The sequence below is a fragment of the Nuphar pumila genome, chromosome 5 (genome assembly GCF_984573655.1).
Source record: "Nuphar pumila chromosome 5, dmNupPumi1.hap1.1, whole genome shotgun sequence".
Lineage (NCBI taxonomy): Eukaryota > Viridiplantae > Streptophyta > Magnoliopsida > Nymphaeales > Nymphaeaceae > Nuphar > Nuphar pumila.
The window spans coordinates 111935782-111955724 of record NC_143253.1 but is presented as its reverse complement, the minus strand read 5'-3'; the positions used below and the strand labels follow the sequence as shown (position 1 = coordinate 111955724).

Here is a 19943-nt window from a genome sequence, read left to right as displayed (position 1 = left end):
AACAGGACTAAGTTGGGTTTACCAATTAGCGATTGAGCCACAAATGAGACCTATGTAATTGGACTAAAACTATTCTTCAGAAAACTTTTCTCTTGGGCTCAGCGTGAAACAGAATATTGTGTTATGTTATTTATGACATATGAGTTGATGTGGATACGGTTTTGATTTTTTGCTACTGAATCTGAGATATCCGAATCCGAATATATGTAGAAGACCAGAATTGGAATGAACTTTTCACCATCCAAGTCCGAATTTGAATTCGAATCCATTTAGTCAATAACCTATTAGTCGGATCTGATGTTGATCACATCCGACCCCAATGCGATCCTTTTAAAATCCCTATCGGTAACATTGAGCTTGGCTCATGAAATACTAAACCGAGTACAAGACAATGGTTTGGTGAGGGTATAGTGACTTGATCTTATCTGGAGATGGGTTGAATCTGAAGTTGCTTTTGAGCAATCTTGTCCTGTACAAAATGAAAGTTGAAAGGTAGGATTAGCAACCAAATATATGGCACTAACATTGTCACACCAGGATAGGGAAAATAGATTAAATAAGGCCCAGTTCTTGCAACAAATAAGTGAGCAATGTAAACTTAAAAGCTGAAGCAGCAAGAGTTTTATATTCAGATTTGGTGCTAGATGGAAAAAAAAAAAACAGTGCATTTTTTTTAGAGCACCAAGAAACCAAGTTAGGACCGACAAAGATAGCATAACCAGCTGTAAATTTGCAATCATTAGCACAACTTGTCCAATCTTTATCAGAAATGAATAAAAAAAGTACATACATGCAACCATGCTGTTTAGAGAACATTATTAACAGACATAGGCATAGAGATTCGCTTGGCACCCTTCATATATGCATGTTTGGGAAGATCCAATATATACTTAGTTTAGGTGAAAAACAAACCCTGAATTGCAGGGATCATTTCAGTCCTCAATAAATAACGTAGGGAATTCAAATCTTTGATAGAGAACTCTTCAGCCAAAGCATCAACAAGAGAGCAAACAATTGCAAAAGAGTTGTTGGTAATAATAATATTATCAACATAGATAAGTGTATTCAGTACTATGTGGATCCCTTGTGATGAAGAGTGAGGTGTCTAACTAAAGAGCCATAAAAGCAAAGACCAATGTGATAAAGCTTTCAAACTAGACCATAAAGAGCCATTTGCGATTTGTGTACATATCAAAGATGACAGGAATCAACAGAGCTAAGAAGCAAGGCCCTACAAAAAAAATTACACAAATAACCATGTAAACAATAATTGTTGCTTGAAATTCGCCTTCAATTTATTTTAGATTTTTTTAATTATTGTTCATTATTGCTTCATAAATGATGCGGCGTTTATTTTTAGTTTTATCTTTTCAAATTTTTAATGTTTTTTGTGAAGCTTTGCCTCATGAGCAGTTGTTGCACCTTGCTATGCCTCAATGCTTTTCACAAATTGCACCAGAGCAAGAAAGCTACCTATAAGTTCAGCATTAAGTAGAGGCGGCTCACCCCGACTCTGTGTTCTGGGTGGGTTCAGTTGGGCCCTTTAAACCCAAGTAATAAATGGGTTGGGCCAGGTTGGGTTCCATCGAGATGAGTTTACATTCCTACCAACCTGGCCGGTTTACTACCCAGGCCAGTTTAGGTCTGAGACTTATCAGGCTGTTGTGGCAGCCCAAAGCTAGACAATCTCGGTTCAAGTACACTACTCATCCAGCACCTGACCCAATGTCAAGCCTTCTTACTCCAGCTTTTTGTCACAACCACCGTGTTCGTACTATTCTACAATCCAAACCCAAAAGATAAAGGACTTAGTGGGGTTGTAAGATATACAACTGTGATCTTGCTAGCCATCTTGGTTTGAGCTTTCCAACTAATAAGCAAACCTTCAATGACTAGGTAGTGAACAAAAAAATAACACAATATAAAATAAAATATGTGATCTAGTTCAAGTTAAAAGAGTGTTCACATATCTGAGGTACAGCTCCATCTTGAGATCAATCCCGCAATGAAAAGCAGAGGTATCATCCCTTCTCAAAATTATCATTGATCAGTGCTGCAAGAATGTCTACCCATGTGTCTGGCACTCCAGGCAAGCACCAGTGCATGCAATCCTGGCCCCATATGGCTACTGCATCTTTTCTTCCTAACCAAATTGCTGGATGAGCATCCGCTCTGAACTCGCTCAAATGAGTAAGATCAAGCAAATGGATATCTGAACCTAGCAAACTCTGCTTGATAATAGAATTCACTTCCCTTGCTTCTTTGTTCACCCCATTATTCTTTGGATCAAACCAAACTTCAATCTGTCAATACACGATATTATTTAGAATATCAACTAAAACACTGATCTTTGGTATTCAACAAAAGACCACATACCTGGGCATCATTTAGAGGATCCTTGAATAAGCAACTGCCATTTTCATTCCACTCGCCACCATAGAAATGCCTTGGGGACTGTGTGCGCCAAAACTTGAGGACCTTTTTAGGGAATTCTCTTTCAATGTAAGGCACCATATTTTTGAGAACTTCTTGGAGCCCATCTCTTATGTCAAGGTGTGGAAGTATTTGTCTACCTTTTCTATAGAACACAAGTGGTTTCTCCTCTGGAAATTTATCCTTTCCCCACCTGCATTACAAAATCAAGAGTTAAAAAGGCATCACTTTGTTTATCACTTGATATATTTCCCAGTCATAATCACGCATATTCACAAGAAATTATATGAAGAAAAGAATGCGAATGAGATGAAACAACTATGAAGCTAGTATGTGCTTAAATAGAAGAGAAAATCCAGCAAGATCTAAAATATCTTCCATGAAAGCCTTAAATTCCTTTAGTTCACAAAGTAATCTCAAAGAAAATATGCAACAAAATAGATAAGATGGAGCAAAATTTCTCAGAAAATTGAACCTTTCAGAACTTTTCTTATGTTTAAGAATTTTATAAGCAATAGAAAAATGGATAGTTTGTAATGGCATTACCAAATCAAACATACAGAGTAAGAAGCTTCATAGCATAAGCAAATGACTCCACATAGCAACAACAACAACCACCACCACCTCTTATTCCGGCGGTAAGGAACATGCATTCCAGATATGATAGTAATGGATATATAGGCCTGTGGTCAAGAACAAAGTAACAGCAACAATGACAAATTTATTAACCTCTTATTCTACAACAAGCATTCCACATGACAGTAACAGATATATCACCCTGTGCTTATGAACCAAGTGATATAGTTACAAGACCCTTCAACCTGGAGCTTTCTTACCCAAGTAGGCCTGGAAAGAAGCATAAGAAAGAGTTGAGGTAAAAAAGGACTGAAAAACTACATGGGGAAAATGGTAATTTTGACAGGGATTCTGCAGCTTAAAATAAAACAGGATTTAGATGAAATAATTACTCCTCCCAGCATCATCAGATCTCATGTAACAAATGCAGAATATAATATATCCTTGATAGTGGAGAGTTTTCTGCAGATTAAGGGGCAACAGATGTTGGCCTCCCAGCATTATCATGGTAGGATACATTAAGGCTTTTACAATTGGTGGTTTAAAGTTGAAAATCTTTATCTTGAATCGTCTCATGAAATTAACCTGACCAGGAGAGCCATTAGCATGATATTGTGAACGGCAACAGTCCTTATTGCCCAGATCTCATTCCAAGACAGATACGCTGATTCACCATTTTATGTCACTAAGTCAGCAGACTAATGTGATGCAATGAAAACGCATGTAGCTTAGGCATCATAGCATCGCAAGCCCATTGCATATGAAAAGCGACCAATTTTCATATTAATTATCAGAGAATTTTCAATATTCGAGGCTTATGCAACTTACTTGCCACCAAAACTAAAGGGGCTAAGACTTCTTGCATAGGGTTTGGTTCTTCTCTCAATTTAATATCATAGGAAGCTCATAGTTAAGACTTAACCACAAGCCATTTGGAGCCCCCCCAAGAATTCGGTTGTACTCTATAGTGTGGTTCAAATAATTTCTTTACCTTGAAATCAATCTAATGGAAGTCACTCGTCAGATTCAAGGGGAAAACCTCCACATCACACTGTAAGGAAAATATGATTTCCTCAGTGCACTTTAATGAAATTTGATATGTATACTGCATCCATTTCTGCTAATTAGCCAATTAATCAACCTAGATGAATGCCAAAAGAAAAGGGAAAGGTCACTCACTAGTCACTACTCTGAACTAGAAGATTTGGGTAAATTCAGACTAGTAGTTCACTTCTATTCACGTGATTATCAATGTGTCATCACCATTCAAACTATCAGGGAAGCCGCTAAACCCATTGTCTATCAACCCCCTAGGCCTTCAGATACTGTGTAGACTCTTGACTTCTATAAAGACAAAATTCCAAACCTATTGGAGAAATTTACGTATGCATTGTTGGAGTAATGGATATATCACATTAAGAAGAATATGTCTGTCTTAGTCGTTTTCTCAAACTGAACTGCAATAACAATTTGTAAAAATGGTTGGAAAGAGAATAGAAAAGAAGAATATGACAGCGGTAAAGTGGAGAAAGAGAGATTATATGAGAGAAGATTGAAAAAGAGAGAGGAGAGAGGGACAATAATTGAGAGATTAGATGAGAGAAGATTGAAAAAGAGAGAGGAGAGAGGGACAATAATTAGTTTGGGACAGTAGTCTGCCACTATGTCAACCACTTCAGTGTTTAATAGGAAAATGCCCTTATGTGGTGAAACATACAGTCATCCCAACTCAAACCTTTTCATAATTGGCCAACCTGATACTTCAAAAAAAAAAAACCTCCTACAAACACAATTATCTCAAGCATGCATATGCACGTAGCACAACACATTGTATAAAAAAACCATGTGATATTCATGCATTAAAATCTAGCCATATACGTCAAATCTTGTAACCATAACAAAAAGGGTATGAAAGGTCATAATAAGATCCTATGTGCCTACATGTTAAACAACATATGCTATTACTGTCATCCCGTCTTTCTTGATTAATAAGACAAGTATCTAAGAACCAATAAAATGTAGGTTGATGAGAAAACAAAGCATGGTGATCCATGAAGTCCAAATGTTCATATTTTTATTGATGACACACACACACATGCACTTGCATGTGTATGAGTGTTTTTTAGCTTGAACAGTTTATTATGGTTGACCCATAAAAAACTTCAAAAGAACATGGCATTGTTTTATTTGTGTAGCACTGTAAAAGGCTTTTTCCTAATTGCATACAAAGCATAATTACATCATTAAGTTGCAATTTTTTGCTAGGAAATTGCATGTGTTGTATATTTACCAAAAATATCCATGATGTGTGACACAAAATGGAGAACCCGACCATGCATTTTGAGATTTGTTAGTGGTCATTAACAATGATCACTTATTAATGTCCATTGCAAGCCATGCATGTGAACACCAATATATATATATATATATATATATATATAAAGAGAGAGAGAGAGAGAGAGACACGCAAATGTCAAAGGGAAAAGGCTAAAGCAATTACCAGTGCCCAGTATTAAATACTAGGACATCATAGAATTCTGTAACATTTATCCAATCATCAGCAGGAATATCCACATCCACTTTATAGAACCCTGTTGATCCATTTTGTACAGAAGGGTTCAAAGATTTTGAAGGCTGCCACCTTGATATGACCAGTAATAAGCACGTGAGGGTGTGTTAATATATGCATATGTCAATTCAAGAAAGGGAAAGAAAAATCAAAGTACGGACAACAGAAATGTCACACACAGTAGGCAACACTGCGAATGTTCAAGTGATATAACACAACTAGCTACAACAATGGTTTTGCTCTGAATATGTATTAGCATGGCACCAATACATTATTATGTGTAGTTTAGTGTCTAGGGCAATAACATGCATGCATGGGGATGATAGCGACAGTCTACTTCACATGATCAACAGCACACACGTGCTACACATGCAATATATTGTAAAGATAAGCATAGCTACAAATTTTATATTCAACCTCAATACAACAGAATCATACCGGACACAAGCGAAAGAAAAAGAACAAGCATAATAGAACCATTCAAGTCTAAGTTATCAGAAGCTTCTATGCATCCATGTAAGCATAATATGACCATTCAGGTCTAAGTTGGTTACTGGAAGTTTTTACACATCCATGACAGCTTGCTTCCCTGGAAACTGCTTCAGAAGTTGGAAATTATGTACTTCCAAAGCTTGTTTCTAATATATGGGAAGCACACTTCCAAATGCATGAGATTTTGGACACAAGAATTGCATTTAAATACATTAAAAAGGAGGACATTGCAACTTATTTAATTTTAATTGAATTAAAATGATAATGAAAGTTATTTTTAGCTTTTATACATAAAAACTGCATTTTTATTAAAATCAAAGGCATATTAGGTAATTCATTTGAATAATAAGTCAAGGTAAAAGTGTTCAAGATTTCGCTTCCCATTACAAGAAAATCACATAATTCAGATATTTGTTATGCTAAAGTTTATCTATTAGTTGAGACCTAGTTATTACTATAATATTAATGAGTAACTTTCCTCAAATATTATATTTTAATGATAATTTATGTGTTTGAGTTTACGACATTAACATTATTATATGGTACAGCAATTTGGATTCCTTTTATCTTTGAATTCCAAAAACCTTCCTAATTAATTTGCATCACCAATATTTTCTGATCATTTATCAGTTCCCACTTCACATGGGCCTAAAAAGCCCTCTTTCCCATATCACTTCTTGATTCCATTGTTTCTAACATTGCAACAAGAATTTGGGTTGAGCATGACAACTATCATACATTCATTCATATTTGGGTGGGTCACGGATCAGAGAAAACTAATTTGTCTCCTATTAAAACCACAAGATCTTATCTCCAAAAAACTGCTCAAACCATGATTCAAATGTGTGTTTGAGGATATATGAGGGCCAATTGAGCAAGCCCTTAAAAAATGTGTGTTGGCCATCCATCACACTGCAAAAGATCACACTGCGAAAGACGAAAAGGCCTTGGTGGTAGTCAACAACCGGTGCTAAAGGCCTTTAGTGGTGTGCGGAAAGCCCGCCAAAGGATGAGTACTCTATTCATCGATGATTGCCAATGGAAAGATATGTAGCATAGTCTTGGGAGCAGCCACACATGCACACCTTTATGCAGGTCTGAGTAACGCAAGGACTAAAAGAATAAATATCACCGACATGTTGGTGTTGTTGGATGTAGTTATTCCTTTATTTGTACCTAAATAGTTGATTTAAACTAAAATATTATTTAACATTTTTTATGTAATATATTGTCTATTGATATGTGTTAATCTTTGTATGAATCCCTGCAGGTTTGAATATGAGAGCACATATCTATTGGAAGGCCACTGAAAGGTCACATTCTCTTTGAATTTCTGCGTGTTGTAATGTAGAGTCGGTCAAACAACGAAGAGGGGATTGATCGAAGAACATATAGTCATCACATGGACAATGCCCATTACTTAAAATTATTACAAACAATGACGAGAGCAAATGTAAGTATGCGCGATAATATTTTATACTTGTTTATAAGTAATGCAATATAAGACTAACTATGAATGAAACTTTGTTATGTAGGTAAAGTGGTGCCCCTACAAAGATGCAGAGGATGATCAAGATGTGGTTGTAAAAGCAAAGGCCATCACGAGGACGAATATTTGGTTGCATAACATGAATTAAGTTAAGCGTTAAATGGCCAACCGAGTGGTCTGGCAATTTGGCTATATTCAACAACCAACTGGTCGTTCTAACGTAGTTAGCAAAATTGTTCTGCTGATAATAAAGGATAAGACAAAGGATTGCTCCATCATATTCTTCTCCAAACTTGAAGATTGGCGAGACAGCGACAAAGACATCAGCATGTCCTCCATGGTACTTGTCGGTAATGATGAGGATATATCTACTCAATCTCATCATTTTGCAGGTAGTCCCTCCAGAAAGAGGGCCATTGAGGAGGAAGAACATAGGCTGATAAATCAAAAGCACATAAGGACTGCAAGTGGAGCAGATGCAGAGTGAGCTATTACACAAGACAAAATTTGTGTGCCGAAGGATATGCTTGTGCAAAAGAGCCCATTATACAGAATCAAGTTGAGCTTATCGATAACTATGCTAGGGTCATCGAGGAGCTATGAGCATGCTTGAAGCATCTATAAAAGTTAATCGTGTTTTTAATTATAAATCATTATAATTAAGTAAACAATGCTTTATAAATGTCTATAATGCAATTATAATTGAATTTTTATTTTACAGTTTATCTTTGAATACCTATAACAGTTTAAATGTATGTTGATAATGAATGTATGTAGTTTTGAATATTATAGGTGAATTGTATATAGTTTTAAATTTGAATGTTTGTTGAACTATAATAGGAAATATCTGTTGAATTACCACCGAGGTGGTATCTCATGTGGTAAGCGGGTTCCTGTGCCAAGTTGAAGGCCCAGGTTCGAATCCCTCTACCATATGGGGCTTAAGAGATATCTGGTAGGAGCAGAGTTACCGGAAGCGCCTAGGCAAAAGGGGAAGCGTCTCCCTTTTTTGGGAAGCGCACTTCCTTTTATGGGAAACACGCTTCCCGTTTATGGGAAGCGCACTTCCCCCACGTTTCCCCCTCGCTTCCCCATTTTTTTTACTTTTTTCGCTTCCCCCTCGCTTCCGATTCACTTCCTAGGTCGCTTCCGAGACGGTTCGGAATTTTCTTCTAAGTGGTCCCACGCTTTCCCGCTTCCTAAATTTTTGAAAGTGCCTCGCTTCCCGCTTCCCGCTCCCGCTTCCTCGACTGGTAACTCTGGGTAGGAGTCTGCCTAACCTCAGCTTGGCTATAAAAGAAAAATGTTTGTTGAATTGTAAAATGTATGTTGAATTGTAAATGCCTGTTGAATTATAACAGGAAATGTCTGATGAATTGTAAAATGCTTGCTAAATTATAACAGGTGAATTATAAAAGAAAATGATGGATTTGCAATTTTAGAAAACTCTGCAAATATTTGTTGTGAATAACAATCATGAGTTGCAATTTTTGGAAACTCCGCAAATAATTATTGCGAATAATAATCAAGAGTTACGATTTTTGAGAAATTCACTACAAATAACATGTGAACATTAGTCACACCCTCAACAAACGATATGCGATCATTCAAAACTTTGCAAAAAAATATTGCAAACAATAACAAATATATGCGATTTAAAATAAATTTGGGACATTTGCAACACATAATAAGCATTTTTCCTCGTATGCGATTTCAACACAAGATATGCAATTTTAACCTAAATGTTTTGCCACAAAGAGACATTGTCACACCGGAGTCCATGCTCTCCGATGCATCTTTTGCCACTAAATGGATCTGAATCACTATATCTTCATTTGCTTTTTACCTTAATTTATATACCCATCGTATATTCTTATAATAGGTCTACCTACTATTTCCCATCAACCACAATTATGAGAAACAGAAATCTCTTTATTCATAACCTCAATCAATTTAAAATCTATACTTCTAGGTGAGTTCTTCATTTATTGTGACAGAATTACAAAAAACATGGTTTTTAACATGAAATGCTTCATAAGTGACCCATTCATCAATTTGGTGTCTTCATTTTTCTTCCTATTTCCTTTGCTCAAGCCATGTTAAATTATAGTCCCTTTGGTGTTATGAGTTCCTAAGTAATTAAATCGCTGTGACATGGTTACTTTCTTTCTTAATGTTTATAATGAAGAGAAAAGCCGCAGATATACATGACTTCTGCACTATCAATCTTGTCTTATTTGATTCTTTAGCCGCAGATATACATGACTTCTGCACTATCAATCTTGTCTTATTTGATTCTTTTTGCTATTGCTTATTGCTTCCTATTGATTTCTTCACTCAGCTTTTTGTATAACTTGATATTTATTATTAGCTAAAAAAATTTCCAGCCTCTTTCATTTTTATTGAATTTGCAATTTGTTATATATGGGTTATATAGATCCAATGCCACAAGAAAATTTTTCACAAATCGTATCCTTTCTTCTCAGTTCATCCTACCGTAGGTTACCTTGTTGCAGTATGCTGATCCATATCCAATTTTTGAAATTCTGTAATTCTTTCAATATTGTGGATATTGGTCATACCATGATCTGCACATAGTTGGCGAATATGATGGCATAATAATAGCTGATGATGGAACAGTTAATGACCAAACTGAAATAACGATCAAATGCTGCAACAACCATGTCCCACAAGCATTAGTATATCTTTTGAATGCCAGTTTATGATACGAAAAGTTGCCTACTTTCCTATTGATATAAAAAATTAAACAGCCCAAAAAGAATATTGTTTTTCAAACAGAAACTCTACAAAAAACTTTGAAGCAAGCAAAACATAGTTGGAAACAAATGCTACCGAATTTAAAAAATGGTTAACATTTTATCGAGTCACACCTCTAAATGAAGAGTAGAAGGCTAATAAACAGAAGCCATATCCATGCTTTAGCACACAAATCCAATGGTTTTGAAGACAAAAACGAGATCACAACCAAAGCAAATCTAAATAAAAGTAGACGAAGTTTACTTACTCATATCTAGAAAGTAAAACAGCTCGATGGTACGCCACAGTCACATTGAACTTGGGGAAATAACCGCCCCTCCAAGCTCCCTTCCTCTTCCACTTCCTCGCTCCCATGTCGGCCGCACGGAGCACGCAAAGGAACGACACCAAGAAATTCTCGTTCAGCGAGTCCCCAATGAACCCAATTCTCATGTTCCTCATGAGATTTAGAAAAGCCTCAGGGTCGATGCGAGGCAGATCGCAGTCCCGAGGTGCCCACCTCCAAGAATTGATCCTCCCCATGTCTTCCCTCCCATTATTGAGGCAGTTCCAAGCGTTCCGGTGGAAAGGGCAGTCTCCTCCATACATGGGCTCCCTGTTTGGATCCTCGACCCATCGCCCTCTTTGGTAATCGCAGAGAAGGAGGTCCGTATTTTTCAAGGCCGCAATGGCATTGGGTGGTCGTGAATTGGAGGTTTTCGTGAGAATTTGAAGATGGGTGTCGGAGAAAGGGGTCGAGAATCTGGAGAGGAGGGAGCTGCAAATGAAGAGGAATGAGGAGGCGAGGAAGACGACAGCGAGGGTGAGACAACTCCATGAAGGAGCCGCGGATGGGCGCGTGAGAGACGTCATGGATTCAATTGAGAGAACCCTCTGATTCGTGATCAATGACAAGGGGCTTGGATCTCCATGATGAACGAGAACTCAACTGCTCGATCTTACAGGGATAAACCAAACAAAGCACCAATCGATCCCTCCCTCTTTTTCACTCTCGCTCCATTCTTTAAACCCGCTACGTGTATATATGTTTGAACTTCGAAATTGTTGTCACACTGAAACAGGAGCTTATTTTATATAGGGATAAATAATGGCTAGCAATGAAGGTAAGGTGTTCCTCAAAGATTATTCAATTTTTTCAGATGAAACGGTAGGGACGTGAATTACATGGTTTGTTTGTTAAGTAGGAAACTTGTTTTGAATTATGTGATTATGATAAGTAATTATATTTTTAAAGGGGTTCAAAAATCAATGGCACCCAATGTATTAAAATTTCATAACTCAACAAATCACGTTTTCACATTTAAAATCATGATCCAGGGCGTGATCCTTGGCGCACAAACCATAAACCATACCAAGGGATGGCAGTGGATCCAGCGGAGGCGGGAGACAAGGTCTTCACCCCCTCCCATCTCAAAACGCTGCCGTCCATGCCTCTTTCCATCTCCGCACGGGTTTTGATTTTAACCTCCATCCTCGCATCCATCCCTCTTTCATGTCCTCCATCCCCGGTCCAAATGGAGCGAAGGGGGTTGAAACCCTGTTTTCCTTCCGTTCATTACCATCCCTAAAGAAGGATTGGGGACAGAGTGTGGTGGGGCAAGGCAGGGATCAAAACTGAGACGGGGTGGCGCAAAGAAAAGTGTAAGTCCATCCCCACCATCATCTTCGCACGGGTTTTGATTTTAACCTCTATCCCAATCATGTTCGTAGGCAATGTAACACCGTCGTCATCTCCTTCTCATGAACAAAGTACCTCCTTTCTGTATCATTGAGTTTCCGACTTTCAAAGGTAAATGGGTATCCCTCCTGGACCAACATCCCTCCTATTGCAAAGTCTGATGCATCGGTATGGACTTCAAACACCTTCCCAAAATCCGGCAAACGAAAGATGGGTTCTTACGTTACCACCCTCTTCAACTTAGTGAATGCCTCCTGGCATTCAGCAGACCAATCTCAGGTCTTGTCTTTTCTGAGTAACTCAGTAAGCGCCACCGTCTTTTTAGAGTAACTCTTCACGAACTTACGATAGTAGTTCGTAAGGCCAAAGAACGACCGCAGTTTTAAGACCTTCTTTGGTTCGGGCTAGTCCGTAATGGCCTGAATCTTCTGTGGATCCATCTTTACTGTGCCTTCTCCGATAATCTTCTCAAGGAAGTGAATTTCCTTCCTTGCAAACTCACATTTCTCCTGCTTGAGATAAAGTTCATTCTCCCGTAGTTTGGTCAAAACCATTTTCAAGTGCATCTTATATTACTCAAGAGACTGACTATAAACCACAATATCATAAAGATACACTACTACGAACACATCAAGGTACTCCCGAAACACATTGTTCATTAGAGTGCAGAAAGTTGCAGGAGCATTTGTTAGCCCAAAGAGCATTACAAGGAACTCAAAAGACCCATACCGAGTCACACAGGTAGTCTTTGGTTCATCACCCTCGGCTATCCTGGCTTGATAATATCCTGACTGCAAATCCATCTTTGAAAAGTATCGTGCCTTCCCCAAGCGATCAAACAAATCTTCAACGTTAGGCACTCGATACTTGTTTTTGAAGGTTACCTTATTGAGAGCACGGTAATCCACACACATTCGAAGGGATCCATCTTGCTTTTTCTGAAACAGCACAGGCGCCCCATACGGTGCCTTGCTTGGCCTTAGAATTCCAGAATCTAGCAACTGATCAAGTTGCCGCCACAACTCAACCAAATGTGGAGGAGGCATCTTATAAGGCATCTGAGATGGTGGAAGTGCCCCTAGAACCAGATTAATCGAGTGATCAATATCTCGCTTCTTTGAGAGCTTCTTTGGCAACTCATCCGGCATCACATTCGCATAGTCCTGCAGAATATCGTTCACTTCTCCTGATTGTTCTGCATTATTCAATCCACCATCTTCTATCAAGGTTGCAACATAGGTAGGAAGCCCTTTTCGGATTCCATCCCTGAGTTGTAGAGCCGACACCAAGCCCACAACTTAATTTTCTTCCAAGCCCCGAACGAAACACGACACCCCCGTCCCTATGATGAGGATGCTCTTTAGATGCGGCATAACAATGACCGCATTCCTTGCCAAGAATTTCATCCCCAATATAACCTGGAAGTCGTCCAGTTGCATTGCCATCAGACTGCAACTGCCAACCCATTCCCCAACTTTCAGTTGGACATGAGCAATGCCACCGATCTGCAATGCTTTGGTGTTAACTGTCTTCACTCTACTTCCGTCCTTGGACAATGGCAAGTCGAACTCCTTCACCTCTTCTGCAGAAATGAAGTTATGGTTCACCCCAGTATCGACCATAGCCTTTACTGGTTTCCATTAATCTTTGTCTCCACATAGATTAACTCATTCCACACAATCTCTTTTCTCAATGTATTGAGAAGTTGAAGAGGATTCACATGGACTTGCTTTGTGGGTCCTTCCTCACCCACCAAAGCATTTAGTTTTTCTTTCTTTGGGCAGTCCCCAGCAAAATGAGGTTCTTCACAAATGTAGCAGCCAAAAGCCTTCTTCCCGCCCTTATCCTTCTTTTTAAGACCCCCATCTTCTTTGGGCTTCCTTTCAAACTTGCCCTTACCTTTGCCATTTTCCTTGGACTTGCCCTTGGCATCTTGGTCATTCGAACCAGATGATGCCACTTTGTAGTCGATGAGCGCATCAGCCGCCGCTACTGCCGCCTGGAGATCTTTCACTCCCTGTCTCCTCAACTCAGTCTGAGCCCAACCCTGTAGCCCAGACATGAAGTTGAAGAGTTTGTCCTCAGACATATTCTTGACATCAAGCATGAGCAAAGAGAATTGCTTGACATATTCTCGAATAGAACCAACCTGCTTCAAGTTCCTCAAAGCATTCTTTGTCACCCATGCCGTATTGCTAGGCAGGAACTGCTCCTTCATTTCCCAAACAAGGTCCTCCCACGAGGATATGGTTGGACGACCAGTTTCCCCAGACCGAGTGTGACACCAAAGTTTTGCATCCTCAGTCAAGTACATACTGGTGATAGCAACCTTCTCAACATCTGGGGTCTTGATGCTCTTGAAGTAATGGTCCATGTCCCACAAGAAATTCTCCAACTCTTTGGCATTACGTACACCCGTAAATGCCTTAGGTTCTGACACTTTGATCTTTCTCATCTCAGTGCCTACCGAATTACTAAGTAGCGCCAATTTTAAAAGGCATGCTTCGTCCCCCATAGACTTGACATCATTCTGAATCATGGTAAGAAATGAAGTCTCCCCGTGAGACTTCTCGAATCTTTCCTCTCAAGATCTCATGCAGACATCAAGTTCAGTAACTCGGGTCTCCAAAAGCGTTAACCGAGTGTCGCATGCTTCCAGTCGCTCCTCCAAGGTTCCTATCCTTTTCGCAGTCTTATTCGACATGATAGGCTAACCTGGCTCTGATACCAATTGTCACAAGCTCAAACTTCACCTTTGAAATTTGCCTTGCGCCGGCACGAGATCGCCACGACCTCGTTCAGCCTCTTAGCAACGGAAGACTTTCTTTGACACAAGCCGAATGCAAAGAATTCCAACACTTGTATTATTCACACATAAAATACAGTCTCACTGGTCTGGCTTGCGTGTCTTGCAATACCTAGACATTACATCTTTATAACTTACAAGAGACATGCTTCCAATCATCGCGTCATTTGGGTCGCACCCCTTAACGAACACAGGTGCCTTCTCACCCATTGCCACCAACTGTCACTTGGGTCACACCCCTTGGCGAGCGCAGGCGCCTCCTCGCCGCACACCATCAACCGTTCGAATGCCGCACCTCATTTTGCATGCCGCCTTGTAGTCTGCATTATGCACGCCACGCACGCCATGCACACCGTGCGCTGCGCATGCCATGCATGTCGCGCCCAGTTTATTGAGGGTTTGACAAGCCTTCCCCACCTGATGAATCTGACGTTCTCGTCGGGTTCATCTTCTTCAAGTAGGCTTGGATCAAATCCTCAAATTGCCATAAAGTAGTGTCCTTCTCCCACGTTGCTTCCTCTATCGGCAGTCCTTTCCATTTGACTAAGAAGTAGGTCCTCCGGTTCTTCTTGCTTTGACCCTCCACCCTTTGGTTTATGATGAACTCAGCTTGCTTCTGAAACTGTGTTCGTATATTTGGAGGAGCACGCTGTGGCACCTTCCGCGAGGGTTCCTCCAAGTCTTCATAGTACTCCTTGAGAAAACTAACGTTGAACACTGGATGTACCTTAATCCTTTCTGGAAGTTTCAGCCTGTAAGCCGAGCATCCAATCCATTTGGTTACCTTAAAAGGTCTGTCATACCGAGGAATGAGTCATTTGTGTGTCGTCTTCCTTAGGATCTTTTTCTAAATCTGGGGAGTGAGTTTCAGCCATACTCTTTCCCCAACTTGAAACTCAAGTGGTCGACGCTTCTCGTCTGCCCACTTTTTCATTTGCCTCTTTGCTCTTTCCAAGCAATCTTGTGCCTCTTCTATCCTCTCATGCCGCGTTCTTGCGAACCAGTATGCCGCAGGATAGCGGCCTTGGTCCTTCTGCTTCACTATCTCATGAGGAGTGAAAGGTTGTTGCCCCGTTGCCAACTCAAAGGGACTCTGACTCGTCGTCGAGGACTGTTGCAGATTATAGCAAAATTGAGCAATGTCCAGCAAATTCACCCAATTTTGTTGGTTGGCCAGCACGTAATGCCTGAGATATTCCTCCAACAACGCATTAACATGTTCCGTCTGACCATCTGTTTGTGGATGATTACTTGTCGAGAAGTTGAGCGTAGAGCCCATCATCTCAAACAAGGTAGTCCAAAACTTTCCTGTGAATCGCACATCACGATCACTCACAATATTCAGCGGCAATCCCCAATACTTCACAATATGTTTCAGAAACAATTATGCAGAAATCTCCGCTGTGCATTCCTTTGGAGCAGGAATGAACGTTGCATACTTTGAAAACCTGTCCACCACGACCATAATCGATGTAAACCCTTCCACCTTGGGAAATCCAGAGATGAAATCCATCGATATGCTTTCCCATGGTCTGGTCGGCGTTGGTAGGGGCTCCAACAACCTTTTTCCTCTCTGTCTTGTCTTGCTGGCATACAAGACAAGTTCTGACATATAAATTAATGTCTTCTTCCATCCTCGACCAGTAATAACTGGATGATAGGAGAGCCATCGTGCGCTCTTGTCCGGGATGCCCCGCCCATGGGGTATCATGTGCCTCTTTTAGTAACAACTTACGCAAGCCGCCACTGTTAGGCATATAGGGTTGCCTTCCTTTAGCATAGAGAACACCATCCTCTATCCAAAACTGCCTTGTCACACCCTCTTCCACTTGCTTCAACAAGCGGATAGTGACTGGATCATTCTGAGTTTCTTCCTTTAAACTCTGCAAGATATCTCCAGATACTTGCGTGATTGAAGCGACAACCACCTCAGGTTCCTCCTTGCGCCTTAAGGCATCAACAACCAAGTTTTCTTTCCCTGACTTATACTGCAACTCAAAGTCGAACTCTGCCAAGAAGTCTTGTCATCTAGCCTGTTTAGGCGTCAACTTCTTTTGAGTCGCAAAACAACTTGTAGCAACATTGTCTGTCCAAACTATGGACTTAAAGCTCAACAAGTAGTGCCTCCATGATCGTAAGCAATGGACCACCGTCGTCATCTCCTTCTCATGAACAGAGTACCTCCTCTCTATATCATTGAGTTTCTGACTTTCAAAGGCAACCGGGTGTCCCTCCTGGACCAACACCCCTCCTATTGCAAAGTCTGATGCATCGGTATGGACTTCAAACGCCTTCCCAAAATCCGGCAAACGAAGGATGGGTTCTGACGTTACCACCCTCTTCAACTTAGTGAATGCCTTCTGGCATTCTGCAGACCAATCCCAGGTCTTGTCTTTTCTGAGCAACTCAGTAAGCGCCACCGCCTTTTTAGAGTAACTCTTCATGAACATACGATAGTAGTTCGTAAGACCAAGGAACGAACGCAGTTCCGAGACCTTCTTCGGTTCATGCCAGTTCGTAATGGCCTGAATCTTCCGTGGATCCAACTTTATTGTGCTTTCTCCGATAATGTGCCCAAGGAAGTGAATTTTCTTGCAAACTCAAATTTATTCCGCTTGAGATAGAGTTCATTCTCCCGTAGTTTGGTCAGAACTATTTTCAAGTGCATCTTATGCTCCTCAAGAGACTGGCTATAAATCACAATATCATCAAGATACACTACTACAAACACATCAAGGTACTCCCGAAAGACATTGTTCATTAAAATGCAGAAAGTTGCAGGAGCATTTGTTAGCCCAAAGGACATTACAAGGAACTCAAAAGACCCATACCGAGTCACACAAATAGTCTTTGGTTCATTACCTTCGGCTATACTGACTTGATAATATCCTGACCGAAAAATCCATCTTTGAAAAGTACCGTGCCTTCCCCAAGCGATCAAACAAATCTTCAACGTTAGGCACTGGATACTTGTTTTTAAAGGTTATCTTATTGAAAGCACGGTAATCCACACACATTCGAAGGGATCCATCTTTCCTTTTCTGGAACAATACAGGCGCTCCATACGGTGCCTTGCTTGGCCTTAGCAATCTAGAATCTAGCAACTGATCAAGTTGCCGCCGCAACTCAACCAAATGTGGAGGAGACATCTTGTAAGGCATCTGAGATGGTGGAAGTGCCCCTGAAACTAGATCAATCGAGTGATCAATATCTCGCTTCTTGGGGAGCTTCTTTGGCAACTCATCCGGCATCACATCCGCATAGTCCCGCAGAATATCGTTCACTTCTCCTGATTGTTCCACACTATTCAATCCACCATCTTCTATCAAGGTTGCAATATAGGTAGGAAGCCCTTTTCAGATTCCATCCCTGAGTTATAGAGCTGACGCCACGCCCACAACTGAATTTTCTTCCAAGCTCCGAGCGAAACATGGCACCCCTGTCCCTTTGATGAGGATGCTCTTTAGATGCGGCATAACAATGACCACATTCCTTACCTAGAATTTCTTCCCCAATATAACCTAGAAGTCGTCCATTTGCATTGCCATCAGACTGTAACTGCCAACCCATTCCCCAACTTGCAGTTGGACATGGGCAATGCCATCGATCTGCAATGCTTTGGTGTTAACTACCTTCACTCGACTTTTGTCCTTCGAGAACGACAAGCCAAACGCCTTCACCTCTTCTGCAGAAATGAAGTTATGGGTCGCCCCATTATCGACCATAGCTTGTACTGGTTTTCCATTAATCTTTGCCTCCACATAGATTAACTCATTCTGCACAATCTCCTTTCTTAATGTATTGAGAAGTTGGAGAGGATTCGCTTGGACTTGCTTTGTGGGTCCTTCCTCACCCACCAAAGCATTCAATTTTTCTTTCTTTGAGCAGTTCCGAGCAAAATGAGGTCCTTCATAGATGTAGTAGTCAGAATCCTTCTTTTCGCCCTTATCCATCTTTTTAAGACCCCCATCTTCTTTGGGCTTCTTTTCACACTTGCCCTTACCTTTGCCATTTCCCTTGGACTTGCCCTTGGCATCTTGATCATTCAAACCAGATGATACCACCTTGTAGTCGACGAGCGCATCAGTCGCCGCTATTGCCGCCTGGAGATCTTTCACTCTCTGTCTCCTCAACTCAGTCTGAGCCCAACCTTGCAGCCCAGACATGAAGTTGAAGAGTTTGTCCTCCTCGGACATATTCTTGACATCAAGCATGAGCAAAGAGAATTGCTTGACATATTCCCGAATAGAACCAACCTCTTTAAGTTCCTCAAAGCATTCCTTGCCACCCATGCTGTATTGCTGGGCAGGAACTGCTCCTTCATTTCTCGAACAAAGTCCTCCCACGAGGATATGGTTGGACAACTAGTTTCCCCAGACTGAGTGCGCCACCAAAGTTTTGCATCCTCAGTCAAGTACATACTGGTGATAGCAACCTTCTCAACATCTGGGGTCTTGATGATCTTGAAGTAATGGTCCATGTCTCACAAGAAATTCTGCAAATCTTTGGCATTACGCACACCCGTAAATGCCTTAGGTTCTGACACTTTGATCTTTCTCATCTCAGTGACTGCCAAATTACTAAATAGCGCCAATTTTAAAAGGCCTACTTCGTCCCCCATAGACTTGACATTATTCTGAATCATGGTAAGAAATGAAGTCTCCCCGTGAGACTTCTCAAATCTTTCCTCCCAAGATCTCATGTAGACATCAAGTTCAGTAACTCGGGTCTCCAAAAGCGTCAATCAAGTGCCCCATGCATCTAGTCGCTCCTTCAAGGTTCCTATCCTTTTCGCAGTCTTATTCGACATGATAGGCTAACCTGGCTCTGAGTCCAATTATTGCAACCTTGATAGAAGATGGTGGATCGAATAATGCGGAACAATCAAAAGAAGTGAACGATATTCTGCGGGACTATGCGGATGTGATGCCGGATGAGTTGCCAAAGAAGCTCCCCAAGAAATGAGATATTGATCACTCGATTGATCTGGTTCTAGGGGCACTTCCACTATCCCAGATGCCTTACAAGATGCCTCCTCCACATTTGGTTGAGTTGCGCCGACAACTTGATTAGTTGCTATATTATGGATTGCTAAGGCCAAGCAAGGCACCGTATGGGGCGC

The 19943-nt window shown here is 40.6% G+C and overlaps 1 protein-coding gene across 1 annotated transcript; it reads right to left on the bottom strand.

Annotated features, from left to right (window-relative positions):
• Positions 1 to 1803: 1803 nt before the first annotated feature.
• LOC149838140 (protein trichome birefringence-like 12) lies at positions 1804 to 11439 on the bottom strand. Its single transcript, XM_090007602.1, has 4 exons — positions 10585 to 11439; positions 5510 to 5650; positions 2377 to 2626; positions 1804 to 2303 (listed from the first exon to the last, which is right to left on the bottom strand). The coding sequence occupies exons 1-4, from the start codon at positions 11187 to 11189 to the stop codon at positions 2022 to 2024; spliced, it is 1278 nt and encodes a 425-aa protein (XP_089863728.1). The 5' UTR covers positions 11190 to 11439; the 3' UTR covers positions 1804 to 2021.
• Between the last annotated feature and the right edge of the window lie 8504 nt (positions 11440 to 19943).